Below are 23,097 nucleotides of genomic sequence, written 5' to 3'. Positions count from 1 at the left end.
CCCACAAATGCCGACTGAGTGTCAGAAAAGAAAAAAAAAAAAAAAATAGGATACTTGACAGCAATGTAAAAACTCTCAACGAAGAGCTTCGTTTTAAGCAAATTGCTCATTAGGCCAGTTGCTCAGAAGCCTCCAGGTAGTTGCCGATAAATGGAGTGTGGGTTGCAGGAACTACTCACAGGGTCACCCTCCTCCTCCTGCTCCTCCTCCTCATCTTCCTCCTGCTCTTCCTCTTCCTCTTCCTTCTTTCTCTTCCTCCCCCTCTTCCTCCTTCTTTCTCTTCTTCTTCCTCTTCTTCCTCCTCTTCCTCCTCCTCCTGCTCCTCCTCCTGTTCCTCCTATTCCTGCTCCTCCTCCTCCTCTTCCTTCTGCTCCTCGTCCTCCCCTTCCTCCTGCTCCTCCTCCCCCTCCTCATTTTAATTGTTCTCATGCATATGTATCTTTGCCAATAAGCTATTTAAAATCACATGAGACAGTGGGTGGCCTAGAAATCATAAATTATACATTAGGTCAAGTTCCATGAATTCACACACACACATCTGTCCTGTTGCAGAGAGCAGCCCATCTTCACCACTCGAGCGCACGTCTTCCAGATTGACCCCAGCACCAAGAAGAACTGGGTGCCTGCCAGCAAGCAAGCCGTCACCGTTTCCTACTTCTACGATGTCACCAGGAACAGCTATCGAATCATCAGTGTTGATGGAGCCAAGGTACTGGCCTGCCAGACGATTTTGACATCCTCGCTTATTTTTATTCCAAAGCAATATGGTACATTTGAAAGATGAGGGGAAAAGCTGAATCCCAGACCCTGCCTTCTTATCACAGAGCTTGCCATAATGTCTGCATAATCACATGTCTTGCTCTTTCTTTTCCACCTAAAATCATGGCAAGTGAGTGCAAAACAGATTTCCCTGTTACCTCACTGTCTTCATAATTAGCATTGTAATGCCCATGCAGTGATTACATTAAGGGCCTATAGTGATCTTAATTTCTTTACGACTGGCTTCAGTTTCTTGCTGCTGTAGATATTAAGCATTCCCCATGTAGCCAATAGCCTCTGTTGTTTGTTATATACCTATTGCTTTCCTTTGACTATTTCCTTGGGGTAGATCCCTACAGGTAATATTATGAGTCATATTATTAACACTTTATGGTCTGGATGCATGCAGGCAGAGTGCTTTCCGAGGGTGCTTTCTTGCAGCCTGAGTGAGGATGCTAGTTTATTGCATCCTTGCAATCAATGGGTATTATCTCTAGATCTGGTATTATTAGACTTGAGAATTAATTTTATTAAGTAATTTGGGAGTATTTCTTCTCTTTTCTTGCTTTAGAGCAGGGTGTTGTCCTGCTGTCCCTCTCTGTATTTTTTCTACATTATTTGTGGAAGGAGAACGAATGGATGCCAGTAAAAGTACTGCCAGGTCTTTTAAAAAGTAAAAATAAAAAATAATTAAAACAAAACAAAACAAAAAGCCTTTTGCAAGCTGGAGAGATGGCTCAGAGGTTAGAGCACTGATTGCTCTTCCAGAGATCCTGAGTTCAACTCCCACAACCCACATGTGGCTCACAACCATCTATAATGTGATCTAATGCACACTGTATACATAATAAACACATCATTAAAAAAAAAAAAACCTTTTGTATTATAGTTTCTCACTCTCTAGTCTGTGTCCACTGTGCTGGGTATTTTCTTATAGTGTCACCTGAAATTCAGTGTGTTTGAAGGTAACGTCTATCATCTAAGGGGTGCCCAGTAGCCAGGAAGCGTGACACCTGGCACGTAGTAGGCGGCTCATTTGTAATGAAGATCTACCTGAGGGATGCCTTGATTTTAAAGGCCCATTTTATTTTAACTTCTGGGAGGCACAGTTGGGCTGCAGTTGTAATGACCACTTCGCGCTCTGGAGCTGGGGACTGCTTGGTCTCTGTCCATGGAAGTTCTGACAGGGATGGAGAGTTGAGCTGACCTGTTCTCTTTCATCTGTAGGTTCCGTCAGTACATCCGCCATCCTTACATGGGTTTGCGCTTTTGTCAGTTGAGTTAACCAAGGACTTATTGGACTTAACTATAGATAAAACAGCGTCCTCCCAGCAAGTGTGTTGGTTGTTAGCTAGGCTTTTAGTAATTTGTCAAACTGTCAGCCACTGTGTCATTATGCCTCTGCAGTTCTTGCAAGCTGTGGCAGTGTGGCGGAGCCCACGCCAGCTGCGATGGCTCTCAGGAGTCAGATGGTGGCAGGAAGGTGAGTGCCCAACGTGATGGGTGCACAACGTGAGAGTTGTGTTGTAGAGGTAACGCCGGCCTAGTGTTGGGTGTCCATTGAGTTAAAGAGGCACTTAGGAAGTAAGAATTGGAAATGTGGACTGTGATGCGCCACCAACATTCAGAGGCTAGGCCAGAGCTTCCCTCACGCTCTGTCCCTGGCCACCTCGTGTTCTTGAAGTCCACATAGAGTTCCAGCTTTAACCCTGCTGCACTGAGAACCATGGCAGAGCCTTGTTTGGCTAAGGGAGCAGAAGGCCAGGGAATGTGGGGTTGAGTTAGACTTACTCGTTGAGCTATTATCCCTTGTAGCTAGGGGCTGGGGCCAGGGGAAGATCTCTTGTGTCAGCAGTACCAGATGATCCAACATGGCCACAGTCCTGCTGGACCCGCCTTGACAGCAGCAAGCAAGATGGACAGGAAACAACTCTAGTAGACCTTATGTTTCCAGTATCATAGTTAGTGGGGCATGGAGAGAGGACTTCAGACCACAGTGGCTATTGCCACCCAGGTGGCCCTTCTTTGCCCGATACTGAAGTCTTGATGTCTCAAACCCCAACTCCTGCCCCATCTGAATATTCCAGATTCCTTGCCTTCCTTCCTTCCTATGGCTACAATAAGTGTAGTGTGCTGAGCTGATCGCTAGACACCTGTGGTGAATGAGGCCTCCACTCCTGGGTTCTGCAGAGTCTGTGTTCTCCCATCAACATCTCTGCACAGTCAGTGTGGCTTGTTTCTCCTTGTTTCTGAATGTCTGTTGTGGGTCATATTTACTTAGGTCTTACATCCTTCAAGCCTTACAACCAAGCCCCAGATGCCTTCCTATGGGCTGACCACTCAAGTGTGGCTGCACCCATGCACCAGGCAAGTATGGCTACCTTGTCACCTCTCCGTCAGTCACTGTAGTCTCCACTGTGATGATTAAAACGAGATGCCAAAGGGGGAAAAAAAAAAAACCGAGATGCCAGGCAACAGATATTATATGGAAAAGGGAGGGGCACCCGAAAGGGAGAGAGGGACAGAGAGAGTAAGAGAGACATACAGAGAGAACAAGAGAGAGGAAGAGGAAGAGAGGGATAAGAGTGGAAGAGAAAGAGAAAGGAAGAGAGCAGAAGAGGAAGAGAAGGAGACCGGTAAGTTTGCCCTTTTTATATCCTGGGCAGCTGGCCGACCTAGCAGCAGGCAGGTGATGACATCATAGGTTGCTAGGCAGACTGGGGGGCAGGTATGCTAACATTCCTCCCTTTTCCTGTAATTAAAAGAAATTAGGTAAGTTAAATTATGTAAATGTAGGTTCATCGGAAGCAGCTCTTGGCTGCCATGCCAGAGGGGAAGAGAGAGAGAAGGAAGAAAACAAACAAAACAAGAGCAACAAAATGTCCAGATTATATGGTGAAGGGGAGAAAAAGCTCCTCCTTGGAAAGTTCAGGGTAGCGGCCGGGTTGTGGCAGCCGTGCCCTGTAGAAGGTAGAGACCGAGGAACACTGGAAGAACCTGGACTGTTTGTCTGGAGCACACCTTTCCAGCCTTTTGTTGATAATACACAGATAAGGGGTGAAGAAATCAGTCATCTATAACTGCCTCCTGCTGACACTGGGGCAGCGGCAGGGGTTAAAAGGCTGAAGTGTTGGCGAGGTATGGGGAGAACAGGCCGGTGTATTTGCTGTCCACATGAGAATGACACTTTTTTTTTTCTTTAAGTCCTTTGGGTGTAAATTTTGATCTGACCTGGGACCCATGCCTCAGCTCATGGCTATCCCCTCATCACCTGAGGCAGGCCTTCGTGCTGCTTCTCCTTGGCCTGGTCACATCAAACCTACGTCGTCAGGCTTCCACTTGGCATCTGGAGGCTGACCGTGTCTCCAAAGCACAGGGTGCTGCTTTCTGGAAAAACAAACTTGTCTTGTCCCTCTGGGATAAAGTAGGTGTGCTTCAGTCACAAGTTGCTGAGATGGAAGAGACTCAAAGGCCGTTTTTTGAGCTAAGGCCACAGCAGATGCAGCAGCTGTGTAAATTCAGCTGCTGGAAGAGCACGGGCTCTCCCAGAGGGAGGTGCTGGAGCCAGAGCTCAGCTGCTGTCATCCCATGCCAGGCACTGCAAGGACCTCGTCCCTGTCTTGTCCTCCTAGAGGAAAAGGGCACAGAGGGCCTCACCTACCCGGCAGCAAACAGGCTGCTTGGAGAAATCTGCTCTTTATTTTATTTTATTTTATTTTTGAAACATGAACATATTTCCTTTGTTCAGAGACAGTATGGCATATCCCTTCCACCTGCAGCCTAAAGGCCCGAAGAGAACCCTGCTGTCCGGCACCTCCGCATTATCCAAGCCCTTAGGAGGTGATGTGGGTCCCCTGTCTGTGAACAGGACTGCCCTGATACCTAGCTCTTTACATACAGAGTTGGGCAGAGGTTCGCCTGGCTTGTTTTCTTGTCTCAGAGCCAAGCCAGAGTGGGTAGCACCATGACATGATGGAGAGTAAGTGACGATGTGGGAGTAAGCTCTGATGAGGTCAGGCCTGGCTGCCCCCTCTCCAGGGTTGCAGCAGATAGACTGTGTGCACAGAAGGAGAGTGGGCAGGGGCAGGGCCAGTGCCAAGGGTGAGCCAGGATGTCCACAGGTGATGGACGCATGGGGACTGGGGAAGTTTAGCCCCAACTCCTAGCTTCTTAGAGTGCTGCTGTGAGCTGTTGGCTATAACAACAGCCACCGCCGCATGATTTGCGGGGAGCTTTGCACAGAATGGCCAGCTCCGTTATAAAGAAGCTCCGTTTCCAGAGCATCTGCTAATTGAGCCATCGCAGCCTTGGTTCTGCTATGCTTTTGGCACTCTTTGTGGACCAAGTTCATCACTGTCATCCTTATGGGAAGCTGCCTGTGCCTGTGGGTGGGGCTTGCATGAAGCAGGTGCTTCTCCCAGGTGCTCTGGATGACTCTCTTGCCCTTGGCTCTTGGTTATTTATAGGATCACAGAAAACCTACCTTAGCAGAGACATGAGAGGTCAACTGTTCTACAAATATATAGCGGTGCTCACTGTGCTTAGAGTTCTGCCTGATCATGGTGGTTCAAAGGATAGAAGGAGCTGAAGCCTTGGAACACTTAGGGTATTCCTAGGAGTGCAAAGCTGCTTTCAGAAACATAACCAGGAGCCAGTAAAGTGGCTCAGCAGGTAAGGTGCTTGCTGCCAATATTCAGAGTCTGAGTCTGGGTCCCTGGAAGGCAAGAACCAACTCCTGTGTGTGTGTGTGTGTGTGTGTGTGTGTGTGTGTGTGTGTGTGTGTGTCATATTCTCTCTCTCTCTCCCTCTTCCTCTCTTTCTCTCTCCTTCCCCTTCCCCCCACAAATAAATGGAATATTTTAAAAATATAAAGAACACAAGTCCACATTTTCCATCCACCATTGTCATTTCCTCTTTTGAAAAAAATATAGAGCCCCTCTGTTAAGAGATTGAGTTTCTGGAATGTTCCTTCCACACAGCAGGTTTTCAATGAATCTCAGATTCTTTTCTTCCATTTCTGAGGCACAGAGAAGACACGGGCTGGGGAGGGAGCATCTTGCTAACCTGCCCTGGGAGCAGGCAGCCCATCTTCTGGCTGCTGGACCTCAAAGCTTCTTGTGGAAAACTGCTAAGTTCTGCCTCCAGGCTCCAGCCTCCTGAGCCTTGGTAATGTCCTTTCCCGCTGGCCTTCTCCCAAGGCAATGTCACCGTGTTTTGTGCATCCGGTGACCACAGGGACTAGATTTTATCAGGACACCTTTTCCTGTGGACGTTACAGAGCGAATTCAGGGATTGTGTGTGGAAGAGTTGGCAGTCCACATTAACATCTGTGCCTGGTGCTTTACAAAGCAGACCCTCTCCCCACTGGGCTCTGCTTTCTCCCGCAGTCTCTTCTTCCCCTGCTCTGTCAGCATGACCCCTTTGTCCTCTCACTCTCTCCCTTCATTCTTCCTCCAGGCCTCTACCTCGGCCTCTGTGCTTGTCACACATTCTTCCTCGCTCGCTTCCTGGTGGTGGTCTCCTTCCCCGAGTTCCTTGTTCCCTTCCTCTGGAAGCCCCCCCCCCCCGCTTCTGTGACCCCTTCCTTGTTTGCCCCGCAGTCTGCTTCAACCCCACTGGCAAGGACCACCCCCCTATGCAAGGTACTTCCCAGCTGACAAAGATCACATGCCCTCTCACGAGGCTGTTATCAGCTGTGGACAAACTGGTGTAGCCCCCGTATCCCACACCTGGGATTAAAACAAAAACATGTTTACATATCATAAACCAAAAACCCTACAACAACCCACGTCTTCTCTTAAGGTTAAACTCTTAAGTCCAGCCCCCTCCACTTTCCCCAGTGAGACTTGCTAGTGTCTCAGGGTATAGCCTCTTCTCACCTTGAAGATGAGCCTCCAGAACAACTCTGTGAGAGGCTGTGTAACAGGTTTCTTTTGTTTTTTCAAGACAGGGTCTCTCTGTGTGTAGCCTTGGCTGTCCTGGATTAGCTTTGTAGACCAGGCTGGCTTCAAAGTCACAGTGATCCGCCTGCCTCTGCCTCCTGAGTGCTGGGATTAAAGGTGTGCACCACCACACCCGGCTAACAGTTATTTTTTAATGTATTACTAAACTGAACCCTCGTGTGTCTCCTACTCAGTCGAAGTAGGTCCGTTAGTACAAAGGCCCTAATCCATGGCTCAATGAGCTCATTAACGCACTGACCAGCCCAGCTCAGCCACACAAGGTGCTGCACAGTGCTGGCGCTCACCCTGGTGACCACAAGGCTTACTGTGGCACACTGCTGCTGTGTCTAGCAGAGGACTGCATTGGGTAACCCCGGCTGGGGAAAGATGGAAGTTTCAAGGCCGTATTATAGCTCTCAACTGCAAGGCCAATGCCCTGCGTTTCAGACACAGCACTGCAAAAAAGAAATAAATGAAAACATGAAGCACGATTTCTAATGAATATGAATCACTTTCACACCGTGGTCGTATCCCATATTCCAGGAGTGTGTGTGGGCCTCTCCCTAATTACATGGCCTTCCAGCCATCCACTAAGATTCTCTTCTCCTGAAACTGTAGCAGGCATTCCTTGGAAGTTTTCCCATTCATTTGTATGTGTACATGTGTGCGTGTGTGCGTGTGTGCGTGTGTGTGTGTGTGTGTGTGTGTGTGTGTGTGTGTGTGTGTGTGTGAACTGTAGCAGGCATTCCTTGGAAGTTTTCCCATTCATTTGTATGTGTACGTGTGTACATGTGTGCATGTGTGCGTGTGCGTGTGTGTGTGAACTGTAGCAGGCATTCCTTGGAAGTTTTCCCATTCATTTGTATGTGTGCATGTGTGTGCGTGTGTGTGTGTGTATGTGTGTGTGTGTGAGAGAGAGACAAAGAGAGAGAGACAGAGAGAGAGAGAGAGACAGAGAGAGAGACAGAGAGAGAGAGAGAGACAGAGAGAGAGAGATTGAGAATCCCTAAGCCAGAGATTGGCAAGCTTCTTCTCAACAAGCCAGGGGGTAATTTATTTTTTATTCTCTTGCAGCTTTTCTGTTTTTCCCTTTGTGTCAAGAAAATGGTCATAGACCTATAGACTGTATGTAATCGTCAGCTGTAGTGCAGCAAAGCTTGATAAAAAACAACGCAGGCTGTCTGCTGGACTTGGCCCGAGGGTCATAATATGTTGATCCCTGCCTCAAATCGTATGTTATTTTATCTAGTTTTGACTATTTTTAAAATAGACTATTTTTAAAATAGAACATACATGTTCTTTCATGATATTCTTTTTTTATTAAAAAAAATATTAATACTATGTTTTGTGACTCATCTATGCCAATGCCCCCACCTTGGTTAATTTTCCTGCCAGAGGGTATTTTATTATGAGTGTGCTACACCTTCTTACATGCTCTGCTGGTGTCAGGCACTGCTTTTCAACACTGTCACTGCCAAACAATGTTTCCCATGCTCTATCCAATGACATCTCATAGGCACATGCTCAGAAGGGCAATTATTAAATGTTGAGAAACCATATTTTTTTTGTTTGTTTGTTTTGAGACAGGATTTCTCTGTGTAGCCCTGGCTGTCTTGGAACTTGCTTTGTAGACAAGGCTGGCCTTGAACTCACAGAGATCTGCCTGTCTCTGCCTTCCAAGAGTGCTGGGTTTGAAGGCATGGGCCACCACTGCCCGGCCCACATTACTTTTTTTTTTTTTTTTTTAATAGTTCTGCTGATCTGTGGTAGCTCCCATTGCGCCATACTCCTGCCCAAACCCTTGGTGGTATCTGCCTTATCTTGAACGTGGCAATCATTACAATAGTGGTAACCAGTATATAAGGCCATTTCCACTTTTCTAGTAAAACTTGAGCTGGTAAGTGCTGCCCATCAACCTGCCCTACCTCATGCTCTGTAGTCCTCCCAGGAGTGGGCCATTCACTTGCCCAGAACTAAGCTTCCCTCAGTCCCTTAATCATCTCTTTATCCTGAACCTCATGCTGTTCCTCCTGCCCACTTAACTGCACAGGGCACTTCCCCATTGCAGAACCACAGCAGATTAAAAGGTCTTCCCAGCTGGGTTTGCAGGTGCATGTCCACAATCTAACACTTGGGGAGAGCTAAGTCAGGAGGGTCTTGAAATCAAAGCCAGCCTGGGCTACAGCAAGGCACTTTTTCAAAAACTAGAAACATTGTTTTTAAAAAGCTCTTTTTAATATGTGTTCACTTTCTTTCCTTCCTTCATGCCCGAGCAGAGTGTGAGCCAAGTCTAAGTTAGAGTCTCTGGGAGAAACACAGTCCTTCCTGGAGCAAACACAGTTAGTTGGGAGGGACGGACAGAGCCTGAGAGGGGCAGACATGGGAGGAGCAGGCCTTACTAGCTGCTGCCCAGCTTGTCTGAAGGACTTAGTCTCAGTGGGCAAGCCAGGTATAGCATAGGGGCCGTTCCCATGTTAGACTGGAGAGGGAAGAAGATTCCAGGGCTGGGATATTTTGACAGCATGCTCACTGTAGGTGTTCTTGCTGTTCTTGTGAGGACAATGAGCAGCTGTCTTGCTTACATAGATCTGGCTGTGATGTTTTAACTTTTTAACGCCTGGCTGTCCGTGCCCTGCCTGAAAATAGACGCATGCCTGAGTCTGCTGCACAGGGTGTGCATTGGAGGAGGGGTAGTGTTATATGGGGAATATATTCCAAACTCTGTATTTGTACTGGAAAAGTTAGGGGTCGTCTTATATGCCCAATCGTCTTATACGCCAGAAAAAAGAAAAAAAAAATACAGTAACTCCCTTGGGTAGTTAGGGTAAAAGAATGCTGAGGTGCTGAACAGCAGCCTTCTTTGCCACCATTTCTTTTTCTCTCCTCCCTTTTCTTCCTTCCTTCTGGATCTAGGAAGTCACAGAACTGCTGCTGAGCTGTTAGGAACCAGTCAATGTGTGTGGAGCCTGCAGGGAGCCAGCGTGAGGAATTACAAGGGCAGCATGGCAAATGTGGCTTTCACTTTTCTCCCTCCTGGCTGACGTCCAGTTGTAGATAGGGGCCCTGCACTTTGATGCTGATGACAGGGAGTGGTAACTACAAAGTAGACCTTTCCGTGAGGAATGCGGAGGGCGCTGCAAGGTCAGCATCTCAGTGTCCCAAGGACAAACAAATGTTTTTGTTACCCGTGGTGGGGAGTACACAGCACAACTATATGGGTGAGAGGAATGGCCTGAGGCTGGAAACAAAGCACAGGGCCCAGGAGACTGGGGCAATGTCGGTCTGCGTCCAGCAGGTGGCCTGGGCTCCAGTGGGTCGTTCCAGGTGCTGCTTGCTTCTGGACAAGAACAAATGGACCTCAAATCAAAGGTCCCATTTCTCTCAGGAATGGCTAAATAGCTTTAGGGTGAGGCCTGTGTGCTAGGCGAGGCTCCCTGTCTTACTGGGGGCAGCTGGAAAATGAGTCTTCCACCGGGTGTTACAGTTTGGCTCTTTTAGAATGAAATTGCTGGTATCAGCAGTGGAGACTTGGGAGTTCCACAAGCCCGTGCTGATACCAAAGTGTCACAGTTCTTTGTCTAGCTGCCAAGCTAAGCATAGCAGAGGAAGCAGATAAGATGTTCAAAACCAGCCAGCGAGTGGGTCTGGTGAGACCCAGGGCCAGTGCGTCATCAGCAGTCAGCACCGAGCTGTCACCACTGAGCTAGCCGCAACGGACCAGGTTCCAGCAGCTACCACGGCAGTCCCACTGTCATTTCCTTCACTGGCAGTCAAGCCCTAGGTGTCCAGTGGCGATTCTTCCCTAGAATAAATCTAGTCTCAGATGGTCACGGTGGAGGTAATGGTTCTATTAGGAAAGTGTCCAGCCTGTAATCTTCCCTGAGGGCTATGTGACACTCCTTACAAAATCTGGGGTTCCCGAGATCAAGTGAAGAGAGAGCCCCACTGAGAAAGGGAGTCCATTGTAATAGACCGGGCTCAGTTGGCTATACAGAAACACCAGACTTTGACCTTCTCAGCAGGGCAAGCTTAGTTCTGGCTGAGTGGCTGGACCCTTTCCTTGGGAGACAGAAGGGAAGGAGGCAGGATGAGTCTGTGGGTTATGCACTGTGGTCTTGACGGCTCCTTGCTTGCTCGACTTACCATCTCTTGCCACACGGAGGAGGAAAGAGATGAGCAGGCGGTGAGTGGTCTGGAATCCCTGCTTTGAGTGAATACAGGGCTTGGAGAACAGCTGAACACAATCCCATTCCAACAAGCTAGCCTGGCATGCCTGAGACCTTTTTTGCTTAATTTGACATGAGCAGCAACCTTACGAGAGACTGCACATTTCCCATAAACATTGCAGAATATTGTCCAAGCACATAGTGAAATGTGTGTCTGAATTTGTGCTGATTCTGCACTTTGCTTCTAAGCGCAGTATATAGCTTCTAGTGGGTCAGTGTTCTCTCTGGTTACAAGTAGGTAATTTATGACTTTGAGGGCAACTTTAGGGCTTGAACCTGGGACCTTGCCCGTGTGAAGCAAGCCCTGTTGAGCTGCATCCGTGGTCCCATAAATATGATTTAGGGGCCATCAAAGAGATATCAAATGATAAGGGCCAAAGAGACCAAACTTCCAGAGAGAAGGGACTACTCAGAGGCCAGATGGGCAGGCTCTCTGCTGTAAATACTTGCCAATTCTGCCTACAGGCTGAAGGCTGGGGCTTGGCTCTTGGCAGAGATACTGCTGGGGGAGGGGCATCAGCAGAGCACTTAGTGGTGGCCAAAGAGATGAAACTCAATATGGGACAGTTCCAACATGGCCGACTCTCTCCTCCCCAACCCAACATTTTCTTAATTTACAGTGTATAGAAACCACACCCCTGCCAAGAGTCTACAATACACAAAAGCATGAAAGCCCCAGAGAGAGTTAGGGATGGACACTGGGCTCCTATGCTTTCTGTCACTTGGGTATTTACTGAGTAGGGGCAGCTCAAGGCTGAACACAGAGCTGAGTGGGACCTGCAGAAAGGCAGCTACCGGTGGAGAAACCAGTGGAGATCTTGATGACCTCATTGCTTAAATGGCGTGAGGGGAGACGAGGAACCACAAACACGTGGCCTTGCTAGTTGGGTGGTGGCACATGTCTGTGGTCCCAGAGTGTGGTAAGTAGAGGCAGAGGCATGAAGAGCTTACGTTCACGCTCAGCCACTTACAGATCTGAAGCCAGTGTACAAGGTCAGCTAAGGAGCGAAGACATGTGGATGTGACGAGTTATAAAAGTAGCTGAATTCTTCTCAAGGGCAGTCCTGAGTCTCCACAGTCCTTGAGGGTGGGGACATGAAGACCAGCCCATATCTCTGTTGGCCTCCTTAAAGGGCCTCCCCCAAGTCCAGGAGGGAACCAAGGTAGATTAGTCTCTCACAGGAGCTGAACCCCAGCCTGGCCCAGGGCAGCCCTGAGAAGAAGGGGAGCGTCCTCTGACAGATGGCCACATTCTATGGAATCTTTACATTTTTCAGCATGAGATTTAAAAAACAAAACAAAACAAAAAACAAAAACAAAAAAATGGCTCAGCCTGCAGAAGGCAAGACCATATGCCTGGAGTGAGGAGGGGAAAATCCAGATAATGAAAGATTCAGAGATGGTCCAGATGTTAGCATTTGCATCAAGGATTTTACAGTAAGTACAATCAATATATTAAAAAAAAAAATAGAGGGGAAATGAACAAAACAGGCAAAGGGAAGACCATCTTCATGATTTCAAATATTGACTGGTTGATTGATCAACCAATCAATCATGAGGCAAGGTCTCACTAAGTAGACCCTAACTATCCTGGCACTCTCTCTAAACCAGGCTGGCCTCAAACCCACAGAGGTCTGTCTGCCTCTGCCTCCTAATTGCTGGACTTAAGGGTATGTTCCACCATTCCTGGTCCTACAGTATATTTTTAAAATATCAAATATGCTAGACTCTAAAAAGAAATAACTCAGTGGAGACAGGAATGGTGGTGAGCCCCAGACTGGGAAGGCTAAAGAAGGAAGCTCATGTGTTCAAGGCTGGTCTGGGCCACATAGCAAAACAACTCTGTCTTTGCTCTCCCACGCCCCGCATACACACAGTGCACTGAGTGGATAGATTGAACAGCATATGGATTGTGTCAGTCACAAAGATCAGTCAACTTAGAAAGCAGATGAATTGAAAACTCCAAGACTAAGCTGCGCGCCGGCATTTAATCCCAGCACTCGGGAGGCAGAGGCAGGCAAATCACTGTGAGTTCCTGGCCAGCCTGATCTACAAAGCAAGTCCAGGGCAGTCAAGGCTACACAGAGAAAATCCATCTCAAAAAACCAAAAAAACAAAAAACAACTCCCAGACTGGGGACTGGAGAATGGCTCAGTGCTTAAGAACATGTACTGAAAAAAAACAAAAAAACAAAAAACACATAGTGTTCTTCCTCAGGACTTGATTCCAATTCCAGCACCTGTGTTGGGTGGCTCACGACCACCTATATCCCCAGCCTCAGTGCACCTGACACCTTTAACCTCCATAGGCACCTACACTCACACTCTCCCCAACACATATACATAAATAAAAATAAAAAATAAATCTTTTTAAAATGCCCAGATTCAACCGGAGGGAACCAAGCATGAGAAGGTTGATGGAAACTGATGAGCGTAAACCGTGTTAGACACACTCAAAAGCTCTAGCGTATGTGTACGTGATGTTGAGGAAAGAGAAGCAAACAGGAGAGATGACACAGGGGCTATCTGTGGAAAGAATGCCTGAGGATTTTCCAAAGTTGGGGAGCTCATAGGTCAAGGAAGCTGAAGTGACCCCTCCCCCAAGCAGGATGGCTAGGTCTTTGCTCTTGAAATCAATTAACCACTGCTTTGTAAGCAATGCATGCACATTAAGCACATTAACCATTGCTCTGTAAGCAATACATTTGCCATACACACTGGTCCACTTTTTGTTTGTTTGTTTTTTGTTTTGTTTTTCAAGACAGGGTTTCTCTGTGTAGCCTTGGCTGTCCTGGACTCGCTTTGTAGACTAGGCTGGCCTTGAACTCACAGCGATCAGCGTGCCTCTGCCTCCCGAGTGCTGGGATTAAAGGCGTGTGCCACCACACCCAGCACTGGTCCACGTTCTTTTTAAAAATATTTTTATGTACACATTTATATTATTACACACATATAAAACAAACTATAGCAAGAAAAACCACAAAATTATATTAATTATATTAATGATACATTCACAGTGTTTTGGCTGTTTGTATTTGGCAATCATGAAAACATCTTTCCTATCTTGGTGAGTCTAAAATTCTGAATGTAAGTCAATGTCTAGCACATCTCATCTCTATCAACTTAAAAGATCTATGTAAACCTAAAAATGACTTACCGCCTAAACAACTAAGCTGAATTGTAAAACTAAACTATCTGTTCTCCAACCTCATCAGAGACTTGAGAAGGAATAAAATTAATTACCTGAGGTCACTAGTCCACTTTCATTGACCTGTGCAGATCTTGTCTGCTGGGCCTGGGGTCTGTGGACCTGAAAGAATGGGCGGACTGCAGTCTACGCTATAGGCAGCCTTGCTTCGGTTCTAGTGCACTTCTATGTACAAATGTAACAAAGGAAGAATGAGCCAACAAAGGCTGTTTGAATTCAGAGAAACGTAAATGAAGTGCCAGCCAATAAGCAAGTACTAAGTGTTGACAGAGCATCCCTTCCCCAGAACTTTTCTCAGGACAGACCAACTTAAACACAGTCGTCTGGTGCTTACTACAGACTGTATCTGGTAAAGCACGAAGGCGAGGCAGAAGGCCAGAGTCAGGGGACACTGACCAGACTGGGCTCTATGGCTGTGTTCTGACATTCATCAAGAATAAACATGTCTTATGAATTACCTTCAATTTATAAGACATACTTATCCTTGTGGAATGTCAAGGGTTTAACACAGGAGGCATGAAATCATGTGCAGGGACAGTCCAGAGGACAAATGCACCTGAGGTACAAGGCCCTCTGCCTCTCTCTCCTGGAGCCTCCTCACAGTTCCCAGAAGGCATCGCTCACCACGTACTTATCACTCTCTTGACCCTGTTCGACACACAACCTTTTAACCTCTTGCTAGTTTATGACCTTGAACAAGTCACTTGACCTTGTTGGGCCTCAGTTTCCCCTTCTTTAAAGATAAGATTAGATAAAATACCTTATGAAAAAATTAGAAATTGTTTGGTGTGTGTCCATATATATGGAGTTGGAGAGATGGCTCAGAGGTTAAGGGCACTGACTGCTTTCCCAAAGGTCTTGAATTCAATTCCCAGCACCCACATCACATGGTAGCTCACAACCATCTATAATGAGATCTGGTGCCCTCTTCTGGCCTGCAAGTGTACATGCAGGCAGAATACTGTATACATAATAATAAACAAATCTTAAAAAAAAGAAAGAAAGAAAGAAGTAGTGTGTCCCTCTTATTATTGCACTGTGACTACCTCTGGGATAACCTTTTAGGGGCAAGTCTGGGAGATATGTGCTGCATTCTGGTCAGCCTCTCTCTACTAATATTCAAGGGACCCTTTGGGGTGTGAATGTTACTGACCCAAGGGCCATCTGGCACATGGTGCATTCTTTCACTTGGGATATTTATTTTGTGGCAGCAATTCTGCTAACCAGAAATACAAAATTAGAAAACACATGTTGCACATGATCCTTCCTCCCGGGGCTTATGGCCTCTCCACTTTTTCCCTCTGAGGCATGGGTGGTATCAGCCAGCACCAGGCTACTGTGCCATCCTTACAGTCTCCCAGTACCAGTGTGACTAGTCTATCAATTAACCCTCTCTCTACTCTCCAGATCAAAATATGTCTTCTCCTTCCCCTTGGGAAGCCCTTCCGCTGGTGGAAGTATTTACTGGTTTTGGCTGGATATTAAAGTGCCATGGATCTCAAAAGTAGGGGGAGGTGAGGAGTTTGTCCCCCTGGAAAGGTACACATGGCCTTTAAGGGCGCTTTGATGCTTGGTATTTTGGGGCAATAAAACATCAGTTTAGGAAACTATTCTTTTCTTGGGAGCATTGTTTTTCTATTGGTGATATGAAAGACCCTGTTTTAGGCTCCTCTGTTGCCAAGGGTCTGGAATTGCCCTTTCTTGTCTTGTGATTGTGTGTCTGCGCTGTAAGAACAGTGCCCGAACAAGGACCGCAGGACAGAGGAAGTGCCCTGTAGCCACTGGCTTTGCCAGGAGGAGACATTTGGAAGGTTCTGCTCGGAGTTAACACTCTCCCTCCGGCTTGTCCCCTGCAGGTGATCATAAACAGTACCATCACCCCGAATATGACTTTCACCAAAACTTCACAGAAGTTCGGGCAGTGGGCTGACAGCAGAGCCAACACGGTGTTTGGTCTGGGCTTCTCCACTGAGCAGCACCTCACGAAGGTATGTGCTCCTTCTCGTGGTGGAACGGGATGCCCCTTTCCTTCCGCACTGTTGTGCTGTGTGTGGAGCTGTGGCCCTGCGGGTGAGGGGAAGCCCTGCCTTAAACAGCAGACTCCTCACAAGCTGAGTAGTCTGTGGATGAGAGGAAGTTCATGTCCAACAAATGCTGTTTCATTAGACGCCCTGAGAAGCTCGGCTGGCCTGGGGCACTCTCTGAGCATCCGTTGTGAGGGCGGGTTGGGGTCAGGTGTAGTTGGAATATGAAATGTCCCTGCTGGCTCATGTCTTTGGTCCTGCTGATGCTGTTTGGGGAGGTTGTGGAATCTTCAGATGTGGGGCCTCCCTGGAGGAGCCAGCCTTGAGCTTTTGTAGCTTGGCCTCACTTCCTGTCCACTGTCAGTGCGGCCACCTTTGACCCCCGCCCTACACCGTGCCTTCCCAACGGTGATGAGCCCTTCTTAAGTTATAAACCCTTCCTCCATTAAGTTGGTTTTTGGAAGGTTTTGTTCCCAGCAGGGAAGAGTACCTGAGTTACCAGGCCATTGGCTATCATGATGGGCCTCTCCTCCACCCCGTCCCTATGCTGGACTTGTGGGCTGTGACTCTGGAAGGTGGGGTACCCTAGGAGAGCTCAGCCTGGGTCTGCTGTGCTGCTTGATACAGCATTCGGGGCACCTGACAATCCTCTGGCCATCAGACTCTAGTGTTGGCATCTTCAGAGAGGCTGCTGGCTCCACAGCCTTCCTGGGTCTGCAGCAGCATGGTGTAGAGAAGGAACTAGACTCAACCTGTGGATCAAGGTCCCTTTGGGGACAACTGGCCCTTTCACAGGGTCACCTAAGGCCATCTACATATTAGATAGTTACATTACATTATGGGCCAGGTGTAGTGGCACACACCTTTAATCCCAGCACTCAGGAAGGCAGAGGCAGGTGGATTGCTGTGAGTTCAAGGCCAGCCGGATCTACAAAGGGAATCCAGGACAGCCAATGCTACACAGAGAAGTGCTATCTCTAAAAAACAAAAAAATCAGTTCATAACCATAGCAAAAGTACAGTTATTAAGTAGCAACAAAGATAATTTTGTGGTTGGGGAGGGTCATCCTAACACGAAGAGTTGTATTTAGGGGTTGAAGCATTAGGAAAGTTGAGAGGCACCAGGTGTGAGTGGTGGGGCTGGCAGGCATATGGCCGTCTCAGACAGTACAGTCTCTGTTCAAGTGCTAGAGCATCTCTGGAGAAAGGGCCCAGTGTGACCAGCTCCTCTTAAGTAGCTAGCCGTTAACTCTGCTCCTCAGTGGTTGTTCGCTGTACCATTAATAGCTGGATACTTTGTGGGGTCAGAGGTCAGGGTGACTGTGGAGAGCAAGAATGTGACTTGCATAGACCACGAGGCACTTTTTCCCCAGTACCAAGGCCAGTTTACCCATAGGTCTTTTGATCCCATGGAGCTTCAGCCTGGCACACACACAGCCCTTCGTGCTGCGTGGCTCAAGAAGACTTGCCGTCTGAAGAGTGGGGATTTCCGGGGAGCATTCATGTGGAATATGACTATTTTGGGGTCTGGTTAACTTGAGCCCAGTAATACGGCTAGTTCCCAATTCTGTTTCTTCCCTTCCCATGTACCCCTGGCCTTGACAGTTTTCTGGGATCCACTGTAGATCTGAGTCCAGGCCGCTTTTCTTGTATACTTGGCTCAGTAGGGTGTTCCAAGCCGTGACTCCAGGGGTCCTGCTGTCCTTCCAGTGGCATCACAGCTCCTCCAGCGCTGGCACCATGCTGTGTGCTGTGGAGAGAAGCTTCCTACAAGACACCAAGGCCTCCTGGATTTGGTGTGACTGCTGGAAGCCAGTGTTCAGATGGTCTTGTAGGGCTGGGACTTCTGATTTTTACTTTGCGATGTTAGGATGATTTTTAACCCAAAAGTAAAGTCATCAGATTTGCATTTCAGAAGTTGATTTTTGTTGTTGTTGTTGTTGTTGTTGTTGTTGTTGTTGTTGTTGTTGTTGTTTCTCCCATGGAAGCAAGTCAGATTCAGTTGAGGGTAGAGCTGATGAAGATTTGAAGAAGAGATGAAGAATTTTTAAGAATTTTTTAAAAAATTGGCAGAACTCTGTTAGATGGATGAGGGAGACCAAGACCCTGGGAAGACAGTGTGTAGATGATGACAACACCCGCTTCAGAAATGGGGAAGGGGACAGGTACAGTGCTATGACAACACAGAGAACTAGCATGCAGTGCTGTGATGACACAGAGGACTAGCATGCAGTGCTGTGGTGACACAGAGGACTAGCATGCAGTGCTGTGGTGACACAGAGGACTAGCATGCAGTGCTGTGGTGACACAGAGGACTAGCATGCAGTGCTGTGATAACAGAGGACTAGCATGCAGTGCTGTGGTGACAGAGAGGACTAGCATGCAGTGCTGTGGTGACAGAGGACTAGAATGCAGTGCTGTGGTGACACAGAGGACTTGCATGCAGTGCTATGGTGACAGAGGGCTAGCGTGTAGTGCTGTGATGAAATAGAGGACTAGCATGCAGTGCTGTGATACCACAGAGGACTAACATGCAGTGCTATGGTGACACAGAGGACTAGCATGCAGTGCTGTGGTGACACAGAGGACTAGCATGCAGTGCTGTGATGACACAGAGGACTAGCATGCAGTGCTGTGATGACAGACGACTAGCATGCAGTGCTGTGATGACACAGAGGACTACCATGCAGTGCTGTGATGACAGAGAGGACTAGCATGCAGTGCTGTGGTGACACAGAGAACTACCATGCAGTGCTGTGGTGACAGAGGAATAGCATGCAGTGCTGTGGTGACAGAGAGGAATAGCATGCAGTGCTGTGGTGACAGAGGAATAGCATGCAGTGCTGTGGTGACACAGAGAACTAGACTGCAGTGCTGTGGTGACAGAAAGGACTAGCATGCAGTGCTGTGGTGACACAAGGGCTAGAATGCAGTGTTGTGATGAACAGAGGACTAGCATGCAGGGCTATGGTGACACAGAGGACTAGCATGCAGTACTGTGATGACACAGGACTAGCAGGCAGTGCTGTGGTGACACAGAGGACTAGCATGTAGTGCTGTGATGAAACAGAGGACTAGCATGCAGTGCTGTGGTGACAGAGAGGACTAGCATGCAGTGCTGTGGTGACAGAGGACTAGCATGCAGTGCTGTGGTGACACAGAGGACTAGCATGCAGTGCTGTGGTGACAGAGGACTAGCATGCAGTGCTGTGATGACACAGAGGACTACCATGCAGTGCTGTGGTGACACAGAGAACTACCATGCAGTGCTGTGGTAACAGAGGACTAGCATGCAGTACTGTGGTGACAGAGAGGAATAGCATGCAGTGCTGTGGTGACAGGGGACTAGCATGCAGTGCTGTGGTGACACAGAGAACTAGACTGCAGTGCTGTGGTGACAGAAAGGACTAGCATGCAGTGCTGTGGTGACACAGAGGACTGGAATGCAGTGCTGTGATGAACAAAGGACTAGCATGCAGTGCTGTGGTGACACAGAGGACTAGCATGCAGTGCTGTGATGACACAGAGGACTAGCATGCAGTGCTGTGATGACACAGAGGACTAGCATGCAGTGCTGTGATGACACAGAGGACTAGCATGCAGTGCTGTGGTGACAGAGAGGACTAGCATGCAGTGCTCTGGTGACACAGAGGACTAGCATGCAGTACTGTGATGACACAGGACTAGCATGCAGTGCTGTGGTGACAGAGAGGACTAGCATGCAGTATTGTGATGACAGAGGAATAGCATGCAGTGCTGTGATGACACAGAGGACTGGCATGCAGTGCTATGATGACACAGAAGACTAGCATGCAGTGCCATGATGACACAGAGGACTAGCATGCAGTGCTGTGATGACACAGAGGACTAGCATGCAGTGCTGTGGTGAAAGAAAGGACTAGTGTGCAGTGCTGTGATGACACAGAGGACTAGCATGTACTGCTGTGGTGACAAAGGACTAGCATGCAGTGCTATGCTGACACAGAGGACTAGCATGCAGTGCTGTGGTGACACAGAGGACTAGCATGTAGTGCTCTGGTGACACAGAGGACTAGCATGCAGTGGTGTGATGACAGAGGACTGGCATGTAGTGATGTGGTGACAGAGGAATATCATGCAGTGCTGTGATGACAGAAGACTAGCATGCAGTGCTGTGATGACAGAGGACTAGCATGCAGTGCTGTGGTGACAGAGGACTAGCATGCAGTGCTGTGGTGACTCTGTGATGACAGAGGACTAGCATGCAGTGCTGTGATGACAGAGGACTAGCATGCAGTACTGTGGTGACAGAGAGGACTAGCATGTAGTGCTGTGGTGAAACAGAGGACTAGCATGCAGTGCTATGATGACACAGAAGACTAGCATGCAGTGCCGTGATGACACAGAGGACTAGCATGCAGTGCTGTGATGACACAGAGGACTAGCATGCAGTGCTGTGATGACACAGAGGACTAGCATGCAGTGCTGTGGTGACACAGAGGACTAGCATGCAGTGCTATGGTGACACAGAGGACTAGCATGCAGTGCTGTGATGACACAGAGGACTAGCATGCAGTGCTTGATGACACAGAGGACTAGCATGCAGGTCTGTGAGTGAACACAGAGGACTAGCATGCAGTGCTGTGGTGACACAGAGGACTAGCATGCAGTGCTGTGGTGACACAGAGGACTAGCATGCAGTGCTGTGGTGACACAGAGGACTAGCAGCATTGCGTGTGACACAGAGGACTAGCATGCAGTGCTGTGATGACACAGAGGACTAGCATGCAGTGCTGTGATGACACAGAGGACTAGCATGCAGTGCTGTGGTGACACAGAGGACTAGCATGCAGTGCTATGGTGACACAGAGGACTAGCATGCAGTGCTGTGATGACACAGAGGACTAGCATGCAGTGCTGTGGTGACACAGAGGACTAGCATGCAGTGCTGTGGTGACACAGAGGACTAGCATGCAGTGCTGTGGTGACACAGAGGACTAGCATGCAGTGCTGTGGTGACACAGAGGACTAGCATGCAGTGCTGTGGTGACACAGAGGACTAGCATGCAGTGCTGTGATGACACAGAGGACTAGCATGCAGTGCTGTGGTGACACAGAGGACTAGCATGCAGTGCTGTGATGACACAGAGGACTAGCATGCAGTGCTGTGGTGACACAGAGGACTAGCATGCAGTGCTGTGGTGACAGAGAGGACTAGCATGTAGTGCTGTGGTGACAGAGAGGACTAGCATGCAGTTCTTTGATGACACAGAGCACTAACATGCAGTGCTGTTGTCACAGAGGACTAGCATGCAGTGTGATGGTGACAGAGGAGTAACATGCAGTGCTGTGATGACACAGAGGACTAGCATGCAGTGCTGTGATGACACAGAGGACTAGCATACAGTGTGATGGTGACAGAGGACTAACATGCAGTGCTATTGTCACAGAGAACTAGCATGCAGTGTGATGGTGACAGAGGACTAGCATGCAGTGCTGTGGTGACACAGAGCACTAGCATGAAGTGCTGTGGTGACTGAGAATGAGGCCAGGACCCCTGTGTGAAATGGAGCAGACATTTGTGTGGTTTCCAATCCCAATAGCTGTTGGGTCAGGAGAGGGGATGCTGAAGAGCCCCCATCTTACCCAGCGGTGCCCTCCACACCTTCTTCATATTGCATAAATGGTGCTGCGCTCGGAGTGCTGGGCAAGCATGGGTCGTGTCTTGGCCCATCTCCAAGGTAGATGTTCCTGGCCTGAGAGAACCACTCATAGCTTCCTGGTTACAATCCTTTCATTCTGTAGAGAAATGGGGTTAGTGAGAACACACAAAGCAGGCTGTCTGTGGAAAAGAATCAAAGGAAAACTGCAAACAAAAACTGGAACAAACTATGAAAGTTCAGTTCTTCCTGCCTTGGAGAATTGAAAAGACCTTGATCTGTGCTACTTCCAGTTTCTCAAAATGTCCTATTATTTTGGAGGCGTGTCACATCCTTCTGAGTCCTGGACCACACTAGCATCTCTGCCCTGCAACTGTGACCTGCATCATCACAGAGGTTTCTGAAACCAGCTCTCGACTAGGTCCTTTCTCCAGTGTATCTCAGATCAGCTTTTCCTTTCTCTTTGAAGGGGGCAAGTAGGCATACACTGATAAATTGCCATGAATTGATGCTAGCAGCCTCGACAGGGAGCAATTAGCTAGCACAGAGGGAACCTGGATCTGAAGGCTCCTAAGGCGTGTGTGCTGAGGGGCAGCTGTGAGTATCCCTGATTTCTCAGTGCAGCCACCCACAGGCCTACAGGATTGGTAACCAGACATTGTGGGCTGGAGAATGAAACACCAGTGTGAACGCCTTCACTTAAGAACACTCTATACGTGTTTCTCTCTCCAACTGCCCTCCCCTACCACAGGAAGACAATAGACATCTTGCTCTTAGCAGCTTCATTGGGAAGACCCCTCCACAACCACAGCCCAGGACATATCGCACAGAAACGTTCTGCGTTTTAGACAGGCTTTCCAAAAATAATACAAGTTATATATTCCTGGAACCGAATGGGGATCCATGTGTCCACCCACTGGAGAAGACACAGTGCCTCAGCCTACTGAGGAATGGACTTTGGGAGCAGGCATGCTCTGCTAAGATGAGGTTCTGGAAAGAATAGAGGCGCTAGAACCAGGTAGAAGAGTGAGACGGTCACTAAAGTTAAGTCTTTCTGGCATCACATTCCCACTGTTCTGAGTCTTCTACCTTCTCCTCTGCTGCAGACAGAGGAAACACGCTCCTTCATTAGGGGGAATGGCCCGGAATAGAATCTTCTCTGCTCCACAGCAGATGCATCTCAACCCCCATGCATATATGGCATTTGCTTTCAGCTTCAATAATTTAATCTGGGGTGTGGTGCTTACCTTAATTGTCAACGTGACACAATGTAGAATCACCTGAGAAGGGTGAAATGAGGA

General features: G+C 48.2%; 1 protein-coding gene across 1 annotated transcript in view; it reads left to right on the top strand.

Annotated features, from left to right (window-relative positions):
- Homer2 (homer scaffold protein 2) overlaps window positions 1–23,097 on the top strand; it is a 103,354-nt gene that overhangs the window by 60,882 nt on the left and 19,375 nt on the right. The window contains exons 2-3 of the mRNA XM_051148835.1: window positions 553–709; window positions 15,991–16,122. Of these exons, the coding sequence (XP_051004792.1) occupies window positions 553–709; window positions 15,991–16,122 (289 nt within the window). The remainder of the gene's footprint in view (window positions 1–552; window positions 710–15,990; window positions 16,123–23,097) is intronic.

The sequence above is a fragment of the Acomys russatus genome, chromosome 7, assembly GCF_903995435.1.
Source record: "Acomys russatus chromosome 7, mAcoRus1.1, whole genome shotgun sequence".
NCBI classification, from domain to species: domain Eukaryota; kingdom Metazoa; phylum Chordata; class Mammalia; order Rodentia; family Muridae; genus Acomys; species Acomys russatus.
This window is presented reverse-complemented; position numbering and strand designations above follow the sequence as displayed.